This window comes from Hippoglossus stenolepis, chromosome 9 (genome assembly GCF_022539355.2).
Source record: "Hippoglossus stenolepis isolate QCI-W04-F060 chromosome 9, HSTE1.2, whole genome shotgun sequence".
NCBI lineage: Eukaryota > Metazoa > Chordata > Actinopteri > Pleuronectiformes > Pleuronectidae > Hippoglossus > Hippoglossus stenolepis.
This window is the reverse complement of record NC_061491.1, coordinates 27,636,903-27,658,148: the sequence shown is the minus strand read 5'-3', so window position 1 is coordinate 27,658,148 and position 21,246 is coordinate 27,636,903. Positions and strand designations below refer to the sequence as shown.

Below are 21,246 nucleotides of genomic sequence, written 5' to 3'. Positions count from 1 at the left end.
TTATCTTCAGTGTTGTGGTTTATGAAGCTTTGAATGAGACATATGATCGTTGTTTCACAGTAATTCTCCAGACTGCGGCAGCCGGACACGTTCTAATGCGTCCCGGCACAGTTTGATAATGAACTAACCAAAACGCTCCGTTCTCATAGCGACACAATCGTTAAGTAAATGTTTCTGTTGATTCCTCTCTGAGCTGTTTGCAGTTTCCTCCTGCTCGCTTCGTCTCTCTCGTCCATAACGTTTTCACCATCCACGTAGACAGTGACTCAATCAGCAGGGACGTGTATATAAACCCTGCAGGATTAAACTCTCTAAATGCAGAAGCTGCTGTGGTGATGTTGGGAAACATGTTTGTTATAAGTACTTTACAATGAAGTTCTTTATTATGAGATTCCCCATGAGATTCCAAAGAATGGCTCAAGCTGCCATAGTAACAGTTAGTTAGTGTTCAACTCACAATGCTTCATTGTTAAAGAAATGTTTTGTCCAGGTTGAACACAACACAACACAACACAACACAACACAACACAACACAACACAACACAACACAACACACGATAGGAAAGAAAAACTAGAAAATGGAGTTTGATAGAAATAAAAGAAAGAAAAGATGTTCTCCAGTCTGACAGATGTTCTCCAGTCCCGCTCCTCAACATCGCCCTGCTGACGAAATCACTGTTTACAAGTGTTTCGAGCTTCGAGTGGATTTAAAAGGTTTCTCTATGGGAACAGTTTATTTGTAATAAATAAATAAATGCAGGAATAAATAATTAAGACATAAATAAATGACAATTATTACATTTCGGTGAGAAAAAAGGTTATTTATGCATTTAGTTCTGCATTCCTACATTTATTTAATTATTTACTCCTGCATTTATTTATTTATGACCTCATACGGAATCAGAGGAACTTGAGAGAGGATTCAGAAATTTGCCTCCGAGCTTGATTCACAAAGAGGTTTCGATTACTTCCAAGAGCCGTTCCTCCCAACCGGTTGAGATGTGTCTCTCAGGTCGTCACGTCCCTTCCTCCTCTGGCCGACTCGCTTCTGTCTGAACGTCTCTCACATCTGCAGTTAATTCACAACGCAGCTGTTTATGCTCCTGACTAGAACCAAGAGGCACCATTGAGGTATTTTCCCTGGAGGTGATCGATCAGATGAAGACGGACCTGCGGTCGTCAGTGGGCTGTCACTGACCTGTGGTTCCTTCAGTAAGAGCCACTGTTTACCTGAGCAGTGGAATATGAAACAATTAGCGCTGCTTCCTTTGTCCGATATTTATTTATTTAGAGTTGAAAGAAGTAAAAACACTTTAGTATTTAGACCCTGCAGAGATTAATTAACTGTGTGAACACGTCTGCCGAGTGTTTAACTGCTCGGTCGAGTGGATCTTCGTTCACTGAGGCGCACGAGAGACAATTCGATGGATTCAATAACTTTTTCTCAAACAAAAAACAAAAAGCACGTGTAGACACAAATAGTCCACGGACTCTAATCCAGAATTCACATTAATCCGAGTCAGCTCTGGGCATCTGTGCTCGTTCACCCTCCATGTCCCGTCTGTTAACATGGAGACGGAGGAGACGGGGACGGAGTCCTGCTGTATGTAAAGCACCTGTCTGCTCGGTCTGTGCTCGTTCACCCTCCATGTCCCGTCTGTTAACATGGAGACGGAGGAGACGGGGTTTGAGTCCTGCTGTATGTAAAGCACCTGTCTGCTCGGTCGCCCACAGAGGACGACAGACTCAGTCTCTACCTGTGATCACACACCTGACATGCCCACTTTCCTCCTGAGGTCTGGATACAAACCTGGACTCACGTCGTATGATTGTAACTCAGACTTCGTTTCACATTCGGTGCCTAGAAGCAAAGCGTCTATTGCACGTGTTTTTCTCAGCGTGATTCAACACCCGGTGCCTGTTCTCTGCTCGATGAATGAAAAGACGCCCTTGCACGCCGCAGCCCATTGAGAAGAATGGGTTCTGGAGTGTTGTATTTGAATGGTGCTTCAGACTCGTTCCCTCTGACGCTGCTCCTGAACACCAACCTCTGCTCTGAACTCCACGTGAACCCTCCTCCTGATCGTGGTCAGACGTTCTGCTTCTCAGACTCTATTGTATTAACTTCAACAGTTCACTGATACCATGTTCCCATGTTAACGGTTCAGCCTCATCCAGGAAGTGACTTCCACATGATTCACATCTGTTTGACTTTGTTCCTTATGACTTTGTTCCTTATGTTCCGAATGCATTTAGGGAGACAAGCAGGTCTGTTGTGCCTGGAGGTCACAGACTGAACGTAAAGAGCTCGTGAGCTGTGTCTCATGTGTGATACGTCTTATCTGCAGGGAGCCGTCTGAGCTCAGCATATTCATCTGTAGCTGGGTTTTAATCATGTGGAGATAAATATTAAAGCAGCGCTACAATCATCATGTTGTGTGCATGCTTTGAATCCTCCTGTGTGAGAAGAACATTCTCCAGGAGCATCTATCAGAGCTCTGACCTTCCACCCCACACACTCAGCCGACTCGTGTGATTGGACGCCTGCCTGCTCCCCCGCCTGACCTTCCCGGTAATTGGACCTGGACTCTGGACACGGGACCGGTGGGTCACTAATGGACTCATTCTGCCACCTCATTCATTCCCTGAAACATGTTTTGTATTTAAAAAACACGCCTGTCTCCAGTCCAGCTTTCATCTGAAAACCCAACACACACACAAAGCGTTGAATAGGAACCAGGTTGTGCGGTGCCACCGGCTGTTTCCCTCGTTGAGGTGGATCCTCAACGCTCATCAGACTACATCATCACAAAGTCTGTAAGGGAGGAATATTGAATTGGATGTACTGACGAACATAAACAGACTCGTATCTACGGTGTGACGACCTTTCAGTCCGGATTGAGTTGAGTTCTAATGAAATCTGAAGCTGTATCCTTTTTGCTTTAATCATGAGAAATTGCAACCTTATCCAGCTTTGCGTGGGCCCGGTGCTGCAGGGTGTTGGTGCACGTTTTTTAAAAGTGTCTTGTTTTTGCAGATGGGACATTTACAGCAGGAAGCTGGGGGGACCAGTGCTGCTGTGTCACAGGCTTCAGTCTCTGCTGCAGTGTTATCAAGATTTGAGGGAGGAGCACCGCACGGGATCCGAGACGTAATTGATTTCTGCTCCATAAAATCCAAGAAGACGTCCTCGTCAGGTTCCTGGTTGAAACGGGTCTGAACTAAGAGCACCTCAACTGCAGAGAGGTTTTTAAATCTCCTGCCATTGGTTGAATTTGCCCACACTCATATTCAAAGTGAGTCGTGTGATTTCCACTCGTGAAATCTGAACAGTCAGTCAGAGATGACGGCTGCGACACCGTGACTTCCTCCCTGATCTGCTGCTGCTGGTCTCTGACTCACAGGAAAGAGCAGAATCTGATATAAATATTATATGAAAGCAGAAGGATGAACCACTGACATTATGTCTTGTTGTTAACGCTGATATGTGAACGGCAAAGTCCAGAGAAAGGCTGGACCCCCCACTGTGCTGACATGCTCCAGAGTCCACGTCTAAATATGTGTGAAGCTGCTTGAAGTGTCTCTCACAGCTCGAACGCTCACAGAAAGTTGCATCACACGAACAAGTGAGTCTCCAGTGGAGCTGAGAGTGAAACACTGATTCTAGATCTGCCCCGTTCCACTCGATCTGCTCATTAACGGAGTTTAAACATTCTTGTTTTGCTTTGAGATCTTTACACTAATCCTCTGTTTCAACTCGAGTGTGAATCAATCAGTTATTGATTCACACTCGAGTTGTTAACAACTCTTCGGATCGGACACGTGAAGATCCCTCAGGGTGAAGACGGCTGCTATCGGCTGAATATTAGATTTTTAGCCACACGGCAGAATAAAAGAATGATGAATTCTCTTGGATTGAAGTCTTGTCTCTCAGCCGCTGATTAATGAGAGCTGAATATCCGCTCTCTTTGTTTTATGCTTCACTAACTCCTATGGGAGATGTATGTATATGTGGCTCTTAAGCTGCGATAAGCTCCAGTGTGTGAGCCCGTCTGTCAGCCGGTGGTTTGGTGTCGGGGCAGAAAGTGTGATATCAGAGTCGTTTCACTGAAAACAGCTGCTGCTGTGTCAGGAAACAGGTCCAATAAGAGGCGTGAGATCCGACCACAACACAGCAGGAGAAACCAGAGAAATGTGCTGAAAGACGCTGAAGCTAATGGTGATTCTTCTCCGTGGGTTTTTAACCCTTTACAGGGAACAGAGTCTTCTGATGCAAAGCTCTGATACAATATTGACGTAAGGATTTTTTATTATTCTTCCACCATTGGTGATGCATCTGAATAAAGCATCTGCTGAAGTTTTATAAAAAACCCTGAGCTGCCCGAGGGAAAGTGAATAAAGTTTATAATCTATTTATAAAGTTATGAAAGATACAACAAGTCAAATCCAAACAACTAACACTCAGGAGTAATCTGAGAAGTGCGACAAACACCCGGTGTGTAAACTGAGCGATAGACAGAAGCCTCCGATGGAGCCGACCTGATTCTCTCCTAAATGAGACGGTGAAGCCTTGTTGAGGGTTAAGGGCAGAGGATGTCACACCATGTTAAAGCCCTATGAGACAAATTGTGATTTGTGAATATGGGCTACACAAATAAAATTTGATTGATTGATTGATTCATTCATCCCTGGCGAGGCCGGAGAACCAGGGAGACACTGAAACTCAAAATGCCTTTAAAGAAAATGTCAACCTTGATTTAAAGTCAAGAGCTTACCATTTTCTGTACAACGACTACAATCAAAAATCAAAGACTTCCTACTTCTGTTCAATATTGAATCAACCATCAAATATTAAAACCTGTCACCAGTGACAAAAAGGAAATGATGAAAATAGAACTTTTCCAGTTTCTTTGAAGGATGAAAGAGAAACTTTTTTATTGGTATTAAAACATCTCGTCTCTAATTGGCGTCTTCCTTTGATAAAACAGGGACAGTAGTGATCTGAGCAGAGAAGAAGGAGAAGAAGAGTGGTGCAGATGACAGACTGTGTAAAGAAAGCAGATGTTTGTTTGAAACACATCAGAAGTCTGTCGATATGATTCATTAACCATCTCCCGCACGTCTTTCTCCTCGAAGCTCAACAGGGATTCTCACGACTGAGCCCCCGTGCAGCAACCCACCGCTGCACGGGAACCCCTGTACTCACCGAGGTGCAGATCTTGTAGCCCACTCCGAAGTCGAAGCGACACTGCTCGTCCATCGAGTAGTTGATGCCGGGGAGTTCGGGGAGTTGTGGCCAGTCGTGTTTGAAGGGGTCGTCCAGGAGACAGTCGTACGTGCTGACAGGAAATGAAAAGAAAAGGTTTGTGCATCTTTCCAAAGAGTCATATTTATGGATTTGGTTCGATTCGGACACGAGATATGTTTAGTATGAATAACCTTTGAGTAAACAGGTGCTCGGTAGCTCGGCGGCTGCGACTCATCCACGCGAGTTTGCTTTTTAATAAGTAATTAGTTCACATTACTTACATTGTCAGTGGAGCTAATATGATTTCAATAAAAAAAGCCTTGTAGGAGCCACAAAAAAGACGTCGGCTGTGAAATATCTGTTGAATTTATTTCATTCGTTTAATAAAAGGTCAGAAGCAGAGTCGACAGCAGACGGTGAACACGTCGGCTGCTTTGTGTTGCTGCGCTAATTGAATATGTTCAGTTGAAAAGCTGACAAAAGGCAGAATGAACCATACAGGTAATTCCTATTTAATTGAATTCAGGTTTTAACACTTATCTCTGCTGTTTATATTCAATCTGCCAGTGTTGAAGTGGCATCACAGACTTACAGTGAATGCACCTGACTTCATCATGTGACTTCAGCTCTAAGTGAGCAATCAATCATTTCTCCGCAGCAGCTTCCCCTCGCTCTCAGAACCGAAGCTCTCACGTGCGCGGCCCCACAATATCACTGTGCTGTTACACTTTCCACACTACATATAGATTTTCCACTGGGAGGGATCCACTGGCTGTGAGCTGCTCTCGAAGAACAACACAGTGCAACGTATGGGCCATTGATTGAAAACTGCCGTCGCCTCGTATACAGTCAGGGGCTTGGTTCCCGCTCCACTGAACATCCTGTGTCAGGGATCGATTCCGTTGCAGCCGAGTGAAAGAGTTGGATGTGTGTGCACGCGGCTGCGTGTGCATGAACTCACTGGATGTATCGCTTCAGCTCCTGCCCGCTGCACATGGACCAGTGGTATCGATGGAAGGCCGCCTGCACCAGTGGAGCCATCACGCTGCCCATCGTGGTTTCATCCCCGCAGCGGTTTCCTTGGCCGTCGTGCTCCATGCCCAACCTGTCCCCCCCCACGAGAGAAGACAGACGAGAAGAGGTTCAGTAAACAGGACTTTTAGAATTCATGAAACAAAACCTGCAGTTCTCATTTCAGAAGACAGATGATGTTACACTCAGTCAAACGATGTCATAAAGATTCACATCCAGTTCAACTCCACAGCAAACGAAGAACATCACAGCAGCTCTCTGTGTGTAAAGGTCACAGTTATTATCAGCCCTCTCCTCTCATTCCTCTTGTCCTCTTTCCGTTTCCTGGCCATGACATTTTGTTTCATTATATGAAAATATGACCTTCAGGTGATTCTTTGAGAGAAAATTCTCCTTTTGTTTTGTTCTCACCCATCGATCTTCGGCTAGAACTAAGCAAAGGTTTCCCACAATAGCTGCTGGGAGGATGGGGCATTCAGACGGGAAGGATCCAGGATTTCTTTTCATTGAGGGAGATCTGTGAAGATTTCCAGGCGACTGGATTTGCATTTGTTTCTTGAAGACGTTTCATATCTCATCCGAGAGGCCTAGTGGGAGGTTTCAGGTTCTGAACCTCAGCAGGTCTGAACCTATATGTCTCGAGCCGTGTGGTTTAACAGGCAGGGGGTTGAATCCTCCTGGGGAAAACCCTGTGAGAACTGAAGAAGCCTCTTGGATGAGAAGTGAAGAAAGCAAATCCAGTCTCCTGCCTGTGTACGTGTGCATCTCCTGAAGGAAACATGAGAAGTGGAGCACTTCTTGACATTTTCACCAGTTTCTCAAGGAACAACTCGTGGATATTGAGCTTTTCTTACTCAACAGAGGAATGATTTCATGATCTGTACTGTTCTGGTGGTTTGGTTATGAGGCTTGATTGAATTTAAGGGGAGTGTTTGACGTTGGCGGAGATGTGGCTTCTAGTTTGTGTCTGTTTTCTGCCACTTGAGGTTTTAAGTTCTGACTTAAATGTAAGAATATTGCATTCAGGAGTGTTTCAGGGGCCTCCAGGCAAAAAGACCTGGGGGCTACATCAACCCTATAGATACACGACAGACATTTCTCTCTTCAACCGAACCTCAATAATTAGGAAGCTCTTGGCAGAAGGACGGCGGCGTGGGGCTTCGTTAGGGGGGTTGTTGTTGTTGTTGTTGTTGTTGTTGTTGTCACCTGCAATCGGCCGATCTTTGACAAACTGCGGTTTTTAAAGTGGATCCACTGAGAATCCTCGTCTCTGTCTGGTGTGAAACTCCAGCTGAACATACACGGCACCAGTTGAGCCTGTTTGAGACACACGGCTCATTCCAGAGTCTGAATGAATCTCAGTTCCATCGTCGGGGCGTCTTGTTGAGTGACACGTGTGTGTGATGTTGCCAGACTCTCAATAGAATATCAATTTGAGCCTTTTATTGTTGAAACACTTCCTGTCACAGTTTCCTCATGAGACCGAATCGTCGCTGCTGCCGACGGAGACGATCAACTGGAGCGAGACAGGTCTATAAACACAGGGCCAGGGTGGAGAGGTACTGGAATCCCTCTTTTAAATAATCACGCACAGCCGAATACATGATACCGATCACTTGGGTGATTTCCAAACCAATTGGGGCGGACACATCAGAATTCGTTTAAACCCACGAAGACAGGTTCAGTTATGAAGGTTCCCTCAAACGAACCGATTCTTCCAGCTCGTTCTTTTCCGTCTGACATTTAAATCTCTAATGAACTGAAACCTAAACTTATATCGTCACCTCCATGACATTACTGAAAACTGTCATCACGGCTGCAGCGACCTTTTGGAATCATTATCTTCCTTTAAGCTTCATTTACTATTCATTTATCCAAAGTCTTTTGATTTGTTGGTAATTCTCAGCTCCAGGTTTTCAACAGACCGGAGTTCATGGTGATTCATTACAGACCTGAACCACCTGTGAGAGTGAGAAACTTTTAAAACCTTTTTCTCTGTGAGGGTCACATGCTAAAAAGAGAGGCCCCCCCCCGACCCAGAAAGTGTCGGTGACTTCTCTGAAAGGGTCGAGCAGAGGTTTATTAATGTGCCCTGATATGGAGCAGAGCAAGTGAAATGATAAGATTTAGATTTCATGCAAATTTAATAACTCATGAATAACAAAAAACTTTCTGCAAAAAATTCCCTTAAACATTTAAATAGTGGCAACTAACGCAGAGCAGGACATCTGGCATCTGCGCGTAATGAGGTCGAGGCCAGAAGGTTCTGCTGCTCACGGCCAACTGGAATCTAACAGAAGCACTGGGAGAAGCACTGGGAGAAGCACTGGGAGAAGCACTGGGAGAAGCACTGGTCCAAGTCCGACCCAGCAGAGAAAACTCTTCTCGAGCTTTGAGAGTTTGAACCAAATCTCATCCGTCTTTTCTAACGTGCTCTTCTGGACGTTCTGTTAGTTCAGAGCAGGACTGGAAACGAGAGGAGAGAGAGTTGAAGTTAGAATTGATGGTTGACGCCTCAAACTCTGAGCCGCATGTCGTCCATCACTGCAGCCGCGTGATATCGATCCCATTAAGACGTTAATATGATTGTGATTGAGACGAGCTGACGCACTTCACACGAGGAAAAGAAAAGTGGGAAGAAGTAGAATTTGAAATGTCGCCAAAAAACCGAACCTCTCGACTGAGAGATTGAATCACAAGTCCCATCACGACCACCTTCATCTCAACTTATTTGAATTCAATCACTGCAATAACTCTCATATTCGGCGTATGGCTCTGCTCTGGGAGCACGTGATGGCGAGGAGGGGGGCGGTGGACTGAGTTACAGCCTGAGCACCAAGTGTCGACAGCTCGAGCTGATTAAAGAGAGGAATGGAAGATGACGCACAGGATTGTGGGTAACATCTCGAACACTATGTCTCTGCAGCAGCACTATCTCCAATGTACAGGATAAATTCTCCTACGTTCACAAATTATAAAGCATGAAAGATAAATATTATAAAACTGTTTGGTCAGTGGACTTTGAAACATATTATAATATAATATAAAGTATTTTTAACTGAACAGACCCAGATCCCTTCAGCTTGTCCAAGAGTTACTAATATCACACAATCTACAACACACAGCCTCAGATTGAGGGAGGTGGCTGTGACTCAGCGGGTCGTCCACTAACCAGAGGGTCGGTGGTTCGATTCCCTGGCTCCTCAAGTCCTCATGCTGAATTGAAAAGTGCTGCAGAGTATGAACGGCCGAATGTGACACTGACTGATCAGTACGACTAGAAAAACTATTATTAGAGTCCATTTTCCAAATAGCTTTAAATAATTGTTTTACAGAGGAACTGGAGCTGATATCAGGAATGAATTCAACATGTACAGGAGGAGGAAGCTAAAGGGTGAATGGGTTTGCACTTCGTGCACCAGTGTACAGGCTGTTGTGTTGTTCGTGCACCAGTGTACAGGGTGTTGTGTTGTTCGTGCACCAGTGCACAGGGTGTTGTGTTGTTCGTGCACCAGTGTACAGGCTGTTGTGTTGTTCGTGCACCAGTGTACAGGCTGTTGTGTTGTTCGTGCACCAGTGTACAGGCTGTTGTGTTGTTCGTGCACCAGTGTACAGGCTGTTGTGTTGTTCGTGCACCAGTGTACAGGGTGTTGCATGTTCGTGCACCAGTGTACAGGCTGTTGTGTTGTTCGTGCACCAGTGTACAGGCTGTTGTGTTGTTCGTGCACCAGTGTACAGGCTGTTGTGTTGTTCGTGCACCAGTGTACAGGCTGTTGTGTTGTTCGTGCACCAGTGTACAGGCTGTTGTGTTGTTCGTGCACCAGTGTACAGGCTGTTGTGTTGTTCGTGCACCAGTGTACAGGCTGTTGTGTTGTTCGTGCACCAGTGTACAGGCTGATGTCCTTGCTCTGAATGTCACGTTTGCCACAAGCATCTATAAACACGTGTTTCAGCAGATGAAGTGTTGATAACGTACGTCACCAATGAAAAGTTCAGATTCAGTTATGTTTTGGAGGAAATGTTGAAGTGCTCCAGCAGCTTTTTCAGGCTTTTTTATTCACAAGTGCCTTCAGCCAAATTATTGAATTTTTTTGTCTGCACCTTGAATGTTCCTGTGTGTGTGAGAGGAGCTTTATAAATACATGTTTGTCAGCAGGATAAGACTCAGACTGTACTGGTAACAAGCAGCTGATCTGCAGCACTTCCCCAGGTTTTCTAACACACCCACTGTCTCTGCTTCATGTGCTGCCTCTGTCTGCTGGTTTCTGACGCCAGGACCTGAAGCTTTGCTGGGACCTATCCTTGGTTTTACTCCTGTATGAGATTTAGAAGGTGAATGGAAGCTTCCCTCGAACAAAGCAGAACAGGCTCATACGTCAATTCTAAACAAGTCGATTTAAGGTAACGATCAAAAGGCATCTGTACTTAGCCCGGCTGTCAGTTTGCCGTGTGGGTGAGTGCGTCGGACACCGGTTGTTCCTGATTTCCTCTTTGTTGGTTTTTCTTGCTGCATTTCTTCTGTGGCACCATGTTTCTTTTGTGCTGAATTAATCAATATCTGCTTTCCGCTGCAACAAAGACCCGGTGAGAAGGCTGCCGAGTCTCTGTGGGCTTTAATGCTCCACTCAGGCAGCATGATAATGTGTCTCAGTGTCATCTGGATGTACAGGGTGTTTTTAATCGATTAAAGTGCGATACCACCATCTTAAATATCTACGTTTCCTCTATCATGTGGTTCCTTTAGTTACCTGAAGAGGATGAGAGACTCTCTCTCCTCCTGACAAACACTGCACGTCATCTTTAACGAGTCGTATTAAATAAAAGGTCCTTATCTCCAACTGGTTCATTAAAACCAAAGAGCGGACGTGTAGCTCCTGGATGAAGGCGTCGCTCTGGGAGTCGGACGAGACAGGAGAGCCGATGCTTTTAGGATCCAAGAGCCTGTTTGAAACAGATATCTCACTCATGGGCAAACAGATGTGCTCCACAGCTGTTTATGAATAACTTAACAGGAGGAAGGTGAAAAAGCAACGAGTCAGACCTTTGAGAGCGGCGTGCCCATTTCTGTTTGAGAGGCACAGGGAGTTAACAAGTAGAACCAGCAGCAGAGGACAATCCAGAGAGGGATAGGTGGGCTAGTAGAACGGGCGCTGCACTAGTATTTAGAATTTCAAGAGGCAAAAAGGGGGAAAGATGGCAAAGCATGTCCACACAGCAACACACAGACTGTGATGCTGCAGGATAAAAAGACACTGCTGGAGTTTAAGTGGAGGAAACCTACAGACGAGCTGAAACAGACAAAGACTCGACGAACCAAATACAAGGTCTGTTTTATTTTAAAAAGCTCGAGCCTCATGTCGACCCTGTGGAAAAGCCTCAGGGTCTCGCAGACCTTCACAGGAGGCCGAACAAATCTGCAATTCAAATGTTACATTTAACCTCCTTCAATTAATAATTATTTTTCTTCTAATTGTAATTTAAATGAATATTCTATTCTTATTCTAGCCTTTTATCCATGAAGTTATATTCAGAAGTTAAAAGGGTTAATTGCCTTTTAACTTCTGAAAGTTAAGTGATTAAATGGAGTTTTCCAATCAGATCTTTTTTTCATTGTCTCAACAGAGGAGCTGACGTCACAGAACAGAACAGCTTGTGTGTTGTGTTTGGTCAGAAAGTGTCAGGTGACCCAGCCACACACCACCCTCGACACACGGAACAGTAATGACTGACGCTGTGGTGGAAGACAACACTTCAATTCCTGCAGGAACAACATCACCACCCGTCGTGTGTTTTCCAGGACTGACACGGACGCTTTGTACTGTTTCCCGTTAGTGGAATCCTTCCTCGATTGAATTTTCTCACAATTCAAGATCCTCTACATGCGCCTAACACACAGAATCACACACGACACGATGTTATCAGCCGACTGACGCACACTGGAAGAGGCCGGGTCGAGCTCGGCCCCATCGGCCGTCTCGCTGGAATCTTTTCTCATAATTGGCTCAACAGTCGTCTTCTTGTAAATGTCCTGGCTCTACGGAGTTCAGATGCTAATCACGAAGAGCAATGTCCCCAGTTTCAATTATCATTATCATTATTCTATTATTTGATTATCCCTTCCGTCCTCGTTAGGAGTTAACTGACTGAAAGTGCATATCTGTGGGGCTGACGTGTGATGTGCATCTCACACTGGAGGCAGCTGTGCACGCACACCCCTGGTTTCCCATTTCGTTTTATACCATTTCCTTTTCATGGCAGAGTCTATGTCTCCCTGAGGATGAGCCCTCGTCTCTCTCGTCTCCGGGCTCAGCTGCAGAGCATCAACCACCATCTCTGAGTCTGTGATGTCTCGCTCCAGGACATTTTCAGCAGGATGGTTACCTGCTGTCTCAGCTGGTCGCTTTTTCCATGGCGTCTCATTCCTCTACAACACCAGCCTGCGTCCAAGTCATTTCCATTCTCAACAGAAATCAGCAACAGATAAAACAACAGGTTTCAGTTGAATTAGGAACATTTTAAACCCAGAGTGACAAAACTTCACATGTGCTATCTGGTGCATCAAAAGCCCCAATTCTCTAACATCCTGGCATCAACCAGTTTAAACACAGAGTTTCCCTCTGAACCAGTCGCTGTGGACGGTTGATAAAACTACAAATGTCCTGTTTGTGGTCCTTTTCTCTCTGACGCCTGTTGTTCCCACTAAGCTTGTTTCAAGAGTTGAGTCCGGAGCATCAACACAGGAGATGTGATCGTCCTTTAGAGAGAGGAACGTTTTAAAGAAAAGCTGGAACAGACTCCAGGTTCTGATCTGAAATCTGAAGTATTTCTCCAGCTCTCTCTAAAAGCCACAGATGTAAAGTACGAGATCCTGAATGAAGGTTAAACTAGTTGTTCCCATAGAGAGCATGTAACGACGACACGACGGCACCAGAAAGTGACGCCAAAGCGCTTCTATCGCCCCCTGGTGGCTGGCTGCCCTGTGGGTCACAAGCCCCGCCTCCTCCTATGATGGTGGCTGGAACATGGAACAAACTAAAAAGTTGAAATACATGTTACATTAATGTTTCTGACACGGTTTCTGTCATATTAAGATAAGATAATAAATCCCTAATTAGTCCCACAATGGGGACATTTTCAGTTTTGCTATTTTAGGTCGTTCTTATCTCCGAGTGTTGATGTTCCTGAAAGGTTTGGTTTTAATCTCTGATCCGATCAGCGAGCGCCTGACGATGAATCAGCCTGTGAAGCAAAGACTCATATTTCAGGGCCTGTGGTGTCCACAGCAGATATCTGGGTCTGGACTCTGTCTTCTGGTTTCACTGGTTCACAGACTGATTAGTTTCCTTCATCACACGAGCTGAAGGTTTGTCTTTGCTCTTTCTTGTCGTTCGGGTCGTAGGTCCAGACGACATGTTGGTTAATCCCTATCAACAGCAGAGTGATGAATGGATGTGGAGCTCTGTGGACACTCAGTGAAGCTGGACTCGTCCATCATTACGTGTTCATGATGTCCCTGGTGCTCGTTGTGTGCAGGATGCAGTAGGTTTCCCTGCTGTGTTTCTAAGTGAACGACCCGTGGTGACGGGGAAAGAGACAAGATAACAAACAGCGGCCGACTCCTTGTGCTGCTGGACACGCGCTCGGCAAGCAAACCATGAAATTCAATAAGGCTAACATGCTGGCTGTCAGAGCGCTGGAGGCCGGCGTCATGAAAGGTCCCCGGAGTCACTTATCATCGAGATCACAGAGGAAACAAAGAACCCTGGAAGACGTTCACTAAACATGTGCAGCTGTGGTCTTAAGGACGGTAATTTCCCTTTGCCCCACGTGTCGCTGGGAGGAGGAGCGAGGACAGAACAGGAGGAAGGAGATAAGAAGAGGAGCCTACACATGTCCCGTCTCGTGAGCCACGACGAAGGCAGAGGAGAAGCCGTCTTCGTGGTTGAGGGTGCAGCTCCGGACAGGGTGGCACATTCCAGTGACTGGAGCGTAACCTGATGGACACGGGGAGAAAAGAAGGACGGAGGTTATTCCCGCTGCTGAATGAGACAAGTGAGAATGAGCTCCTTTGAATGAAAGTGTCAGCGCTGAGAGATTCTCACTGTTTCCCTCAGACCATCTTATTTCATTTTGTAGTTTAGTTCTGGTTTTTACCTTCACACAACATTTCACTTCTGAGGACCTCGGCCCCCTTTTGTTGCATTAAAGGGTTTTGTTGAAGTTTGTGTTCATGAATTATTCAAAGAAATGTGAAAAACAAAAAGTTAAATCCGCTCTGGAAAGAATGATTCTCATGCAAATGAAGTTTAAATAACAAACACATGGAAAAACAACATGGACACATTTTACTGTCTGTGAATTTCTCTCATCTCTTAGTGTTAATTCTGCTTTCATCTTAGTTCTGTTATGTGTGAATGCATCTGGACTCCTGAGTATACGTCAATAGAAAAGTTGTTTATATTATTTTATATCCATGAGATGTAGCATAGAAGGGATCAGTAATTTGTAAATATTCAATATAAGATAATTTTCTCTCTAATTATCAGCATCATAAAAAAGTGACTCACCATAAAAGATGTTTCTTTGTTACGCTGATTAAAACCTGGCCAACATTATGTTCCAGACATGTTCTGACAAAGATGCTGCTGATGCAAATTAGTTATTATATTGTGAGTGTGATTGAATCAAACACGGAAAAATTACATTGACTATAATTATGATGATGCATGTGATGATGAGTTCTGCACGACAACAGGAACCGGATCAGAATGTCACACAGCGGCGCTGATTCCTCCGCCAACATCCAACACTTCCACTAATTCAATCAGTTTCACAGACTCGTAAATATCAGCTCCTTAAATACGTCTGATTATTTTCATCAAGAGTTATTTCCTGGGAAATTAGTAAATTATTAAACTGCTTCTTTCTTGACAAATGTGCCACAGTTTTGCATAATCATGCTGAGAAACAAACAAACCATCCAACAAACCTTCTCTCAAAGTCTTTTTTAATTATCAGCTTATTGATTATGACCTTTTGTCCAAATCCATCAATTATCCACTTATCCTTTGTCTGCAGGAGGCTGGAGCCATATTAGCTATTAAAAGAATTCATATGGCCACTACCAGCTACTGCTGCTATATTGTTGTGTTGCTGTGTTGTTGTGTTGTTGTGTCAGTGGCTGACAGAACGGCAGCTACAGATCACAGACGGACCTCGACTCTGAGAACAGACCCGTGTCTCCTGATTCAGCTCCTCCTCTGTGCTGCTGCTGTAGCTGCAGCTCAATGAATAAAGATGAAGCTCGGCTGTGATCGTGAAACTTTAAACCTCAAACGTTCGTAGATGTTTATGAGAAGTGAAGCTGAACACCGGGCAGAGGAGGGAGGAGAGATTCTGGCAGAACTGCTTGTGTACATCTGGAATAGAGCCACTGATAATTAAACTTCATGGATCAATATATGTTTCCTAGTTTGTCTCCAGGTTGTTTAAATTTACCGTCTAATTAAAATTCATGATAATAAATTTAACCGATACAAATGAAACAGCAAAAATATTAAAAATGTAAATAAAACTAAACTTTTTACTTATTTTCTCCCACAACTTTTGAAAATATAGGAGCATAACATGATTTTGAAATGATTAAAAATTAAAACACTCCTCCCCGACACTGGAGCATAAATGAAAAAATAAAAAATAAAAACCAGCGAGAAAGTAAACTAATGCTGAAGCTTAGGTAGAAAGTCTAAATATTAAACGTTAAAGCAAAAACTAAAATCCTGACACGACCCTGCTCAGCATCCAGGAGGAAACTCCCACTCATCAGATGCTGAACCAGTATGAATATAGGTTTTCTGATTCTCCCTGTGGAAACTGAAAGTTCCATCATAACAGTATGTGTGTCTGTACACATTCAAAAGGTTGATTTCAACAACTTGCTTTTTACTTTCTGTACAAAATAATAACTTTATTTGTTTAGTTTTATTTGCATGAGCACTCATCTAAACGAGGTCACAAAGTGCTTCACACTGACGTCCTTTAGCTCAATGAAGATTCCATTGTTGTGAAAGATATTCTGTTCAGTCCAAGGTCACGACCTTGAGTTTATAGAGAAACCAACAGTTCCACCCATGAGCAGCACTTTGGAGAAGAGAACAAACAACAAGACAATGAGACACAGACGAAGCATCAATAAAGTGTTTCTAATATCTGAGATCCATTAAGAACAAACATATATTGAAGTAGAAAAGTTAATGTGGTACTTGTTCTTTTCTTTTGGTACATTTTTGTCTGTTTACTTGTACTTTTTACTTTTTACTGGCGTCTCAGAACTTCCTCCGCCGCTGCTAACGAGGAGTCCAAAGAACAGAATGTCTGAAAAGTTTCATCCAGGTCGTAAAACTTTATAAAACCATTTGTCCCATAATCACAAAGGTTTTTAGATTGCAAACAAAAACACATGCAGATCTGGGGAAGAAGAATGAGAGGAAGAAGAAATCGTATCGGACGTGAAAGAAACGGTGAAGCTGGGTCAATGACAGGTGGAAAAAAGGAAATGAGGCGGAGAGGAGAGATGAGAAACTCAGACTCGAGGCTGATGAAGTATTCATATTTCATCTTTAGTGAAATAAATAAAAGTGTTGTTTCTCCAAATACAACAATAAATGGCAGAATCCCTCCAGTGGCTCCATGAATCCTCAAGGTGAATATGGTCTGTAGATTCTCTGCTGTTTTTCTAGAAGCTGCCTTTCTCTGAGATAACTGAGCTCATTCCACGTTTCTTTACATTTCATTTGGTGTCTTGAGTCTTTTGGCTGAGAGAGGTCGGGCTGATCTCTGGGGTGACAAACATATTAAAGAAGATGGAGCGGGATCAACACAGATTTCCAGCCGGGGTCACAGATAAACCAGGCTTTGGACCAGCGGGTCTTTAAATGTGGAGGGAATCGGTCACGTGTGATGTGTGGAGGCGACTTCTGCCGAACTGAAGCTGTTGGAGCGGAGAGGTTTAACATGACACAGCCAACAGGTCTGCAACATGCACACAACTCGACTTCTCCTCGTGTACTAACTGACCTGGTGTCAGACTCAAAGCTGATGTCAGGGGTGGAACCTTCAGGCTGAATTATAGAAAGTTTCATGGATTCCGTCATCGTGTCTCATTCCCGTCACGTTTAGAAAACAACGTGTGTCAGTAGCTGCAGCTTGTGTTATGACCTCCAGTTATAATAACTCTGATTTCTCAGGTCGCCACAGTGTTGTGTGTGTTTGTGTGTTTGATCGTCTGACGGATCCTCAACTGTCCAGAGACGTGTGTCCCGCTCATCTTTTGTTTTAATGAATCGGGGGAGTTTCCAATTCGGCCCTGAAGGTCCAGCTGCCAATCACAGCTCGTCTCCGCAGACTGAGGACGTTACCTGACTTCTTTATCTCTGGATCTGTTATTATTTCCTCTTTTATATTGATTTCTCTCACCTTGTGTCTCCTCCTCTCTTTGTGTGTGTCTGTCCCTGATGCGTCCAATCACCCTGCCTCCCTTGACGTGTCCCTGTGCGCCCAGTCCTCTGTTTGTCTCAGCTCAGGCTTCTGCTCAGTTTGCTCCTGCTGCTGTTCCCTCTGGTTTCTCTGAGTATTTTCTGAGTTTGGATTTTTCTCTTTGCCCGTTTACCTGCCAGCTGGAGGATCTGTACGCCTGTTTGATCACGTTTAATATTCATAACACCTCCAGGAGCCAGAAATAACTGCATCCAATGTGTTATGCACATAGAAGCTAATTTTGTTATTTAAAAAGAAAGCTGCTCTCCTCTTGACAAAATAATCTTTATTTTAACCAATTAAAAAACGAGATGCCTCTCCTTTGAATGTTTAGTTATCATTATCCTTTCAGCAGAGCTGGTCCAGCAGCCTGCACGTCGGCCACCTGCAGAATGGACAGAACTCTGGGAGGATGCTGTTGATGAAGCAAATGAGAGGAAGATATGCGGAGGCAGAACTACGAGGCTGCAGAGCAATAGTTCACCGAGTGGAGGTCGGCTGCCGGGGTTTTACTGCAACTTCCACCAGCAGGTTGCTCAAAGAACTGGGAATCCACCAACGAGCCCTGTGCCAAACCATTACAGAAACCCGAGGGCCTGCAGAGCGCTGCAGCCAGCGGCTCTGGATCAGGAGGAAAAGATCCCAACTGGGGCCCAAGAGGTTAAAGTCACACACAGGTCCGATCAGCCTGAGGTGGGCCGGCCTTAGAAGAGGGTGTGTTGTGATTAACAGGCCCAAACACAAGTTACACAACTGGAGATACTGTATGTCCCTAACTGGTGGTCCCTTACACCTGCTGGTGGTCCCTTACACCTGCTGTATGTCCCTAACATCTGCTGGTGGTCCCTAACATCTGCTGGTGGTCCCTAACATCTGCTGGTGGTCCCTAACACCTGCTGGTGGTCCCTAACATCTTCTGGTGGTCCCAAACATCTTCTGGTGGTCCCTTACACCTGCTGGTGGTCCCTAACACCTGCTGGTGGTCCCTACATCTGCTGGTGGTCCCTGACACCTCCTGATGCTCGGCAACTTAACATCAAACTAGTGCGTTCGGACGTAGAAGGACTATTCACCATCTTGTCCTAAGTTTAAAAGGTTTGGAGAGGACTGACTCCAGTTAATAAATTGCTTATGTTCACTGAAGGCTTAAAGGTTCAGTGTGTAGAACTTAGTGACATCTAGTGGTGAGGTGTCATGTTGCAGCTGAACACTGATAACAGATCCTTTTCACCTAAGATTTACTCACTGGAGCTTTAAGAGAAGCAGGAGAATCAACAGCTTTGAGAATCAACCCGACGTGATGGAGCAGATTTAGTTCGTCCTTCGTCGTCTGATTGATTCAATTTGTTATTTCAGGGAAACCCAAACCTGCATTTCCATCCCATCGTTACCATCAACTGTTTCTATCAACCTCTTATTGTCTGCTCTCCGGTTTATGAGGTGAACCCTGGTCAGTTTGTTTTTTTTCCCAGCCAATGACAATGATTCAATTTCGAATCATGTCACACTCTAACATCAGGCGTAATGACTTCTTGCCGACGGCGGTTATCAGAAATGTAGCAGCGGCGAAGGGAAGAGAGGGAGAAGTGATTGTACGATGTTTTCTCCAGACAATCATAAAATAATCCAGCCTTTCCCCCCCCGAGGCTCACATGGAGCCATTAGGTCCATCACGGTGTCGTGTTTTAATGGCATCAAAGAGAAGTGATGCTTCTCTGTGTGGGGACGGTCACGCTCCATTGATTTATAACCTACTGCTCTGAAACCGAGGGAACACATCTGCTCTCATCTCGTTAAAGAGAAACCTGGATTCGTGAATCCAAAGTGAAAGTGTCAACGAATAGAACAAATCAATTCCACAAATCTCTTTCTGCTCATTTTTGGTAAAGAACATTTAGCAAAGTGGGAATGGAAGCGTTTATCAGTTCTGCTGCTTCTTCTGCTCCACTTGGAAAAGAACGAAAGGAGCTGAAGTATATTTGGCTTTTGTAGAGAAATGAAAACAATGAAGAGAAACCTAAAATAAAAAATACGATGGTGCGATGCCTTTGTTTGTAAAAATCCAAGTCAGGTTTAAACGGACTGAAACAGTTTATTGTTTCTTGTTCCACAAAAGATTTTTCATTTCTTGATGCTTCATATAAAATCTGTACAACCTGAGCCAAACAGTCAGGAAATCATAATAAATGATAAAAGTACATTTTTTCATAGTATTTTGCGAAATAAATACAACAAACTGCTGCTCGCATCTTATTTTTCCAGTGAATCGTATATGAACAATTAAGAAAATAACGTTTCATTGTCTTTTCTCCTCCCACATTAACTTAACTCTGTGACTCAGAGTCTCCGGCGCTGCCAAAAGGCTTTTTGCCTCCAATTAGACACGTAAACACTTTGAATTAAATGTTAACATATAGTTCACTTTGTTCTCTGTGTTCGTGCAGTGCGCCGGCAGCTCATATTTCTAATTAGCACCGAACAAAGTGGTACGTCGACTAATTGGCAGAGTGTTAATCTGCTCATAATATGCTACTCTAGTCATAATTACATTTCATGAACACTAAACATAGCTAATAATATGATGATTTTATTTATGGTGTGTATATAGCTCTTTTATTCTGTACTTGACAAAAGCCATGAGAGGCGAGAAGCTTTTAAATTCACAACATGTGACCTTGTTCTAACACTGCATCCAAACGAGAGATTAAACATTTAGATAGAACTGAATCTCTGAAAATACAAGCTGCTTCTTCTTCTGCCCAATTATTACAGTTTCTGTCCTCGTGAAGGATTTAAAAACGATAAAACATAAAACATAAAACATGTGAAAGAGTAATTTAATTAAACACTTAATTAACATCAGGATTCAACCCTTTAAAGGCCAAAATTAATTCTTTTATTATTTTACGTTCTGTCACATTTAGAAATTAGAAAATCTCTCAGTGGAACACAAACAGTCCCTTTAATTCAGTCCAAACTACACACACTCAGAAATATAGGTTCCCCTAAATATGCCTGTTTCCTTTCCATCAACATCAAGGAAAATATTCTCTGGGGAAAATGTTGAATGACGTCCTCTCAATGTCAAAGAAAGTTAAAATGATTTCCTGAATCCACCTCCTGATTCAGATCCACAAGGGAACAAAACAAAACAATCCAACAGAGAAACGAACAGGGGCCGAGGGATTAGAAACTAAATCCCAGGTGCTGGCATCAAAGAAACAAACTTTCTGTTCTGTGACGAGGAAACTTTGCCTGAATGGTTCTAATCCTATAGGTGAAATGTTTTTAATGCAGCTCTGAACTCAATTTCACACGGGGAACACACTTCACTTCCTATTCCCACAGAACATCCTGTTTTATAATAAGTCCACAAGTCACCGGCTAATCTTCTCACTTTCATCGACGCTTCAATATTCAGAGAACCTTTT

At 44.0% G+C, this 21,246-nt stretch overlaps 1 protein-coding gene across 1 annotated transcript in view; it reads right to left on the bottom strand.

Annotated features, from left to right (window-relative positions):
- The window catches only part of adamts3 (ADAM metallopeptidase with thrombospondin type 1 motif, 3), a 104,687-nt gene that overhangs the window by 26,254 nt on the left and 57,187 nt on the right, over positions 1 to 21,246 (bottom strand). Inside the window, exons 8-10 of the mRNA XM_035166136.2 lie at positions 14,169 to 14,274; positions 6,210 to 6,353; positions 5,207 to 5,339 (exon numbers count right to left, since the gene is read on the bottom strand). Of these exons, the coding sequence (XP_035022027.1) occupies positions 5,207 to 5,339; positions 6,210 to 6,353; positions 14,169 to 14,274 (383 nt within the window). The remainder of the gene's footprint in view (positions 1 to 5,206; positions 5,340 to 6,209; positions 6,354 to 14,168; positions 14,275 to 21,246) is intronic.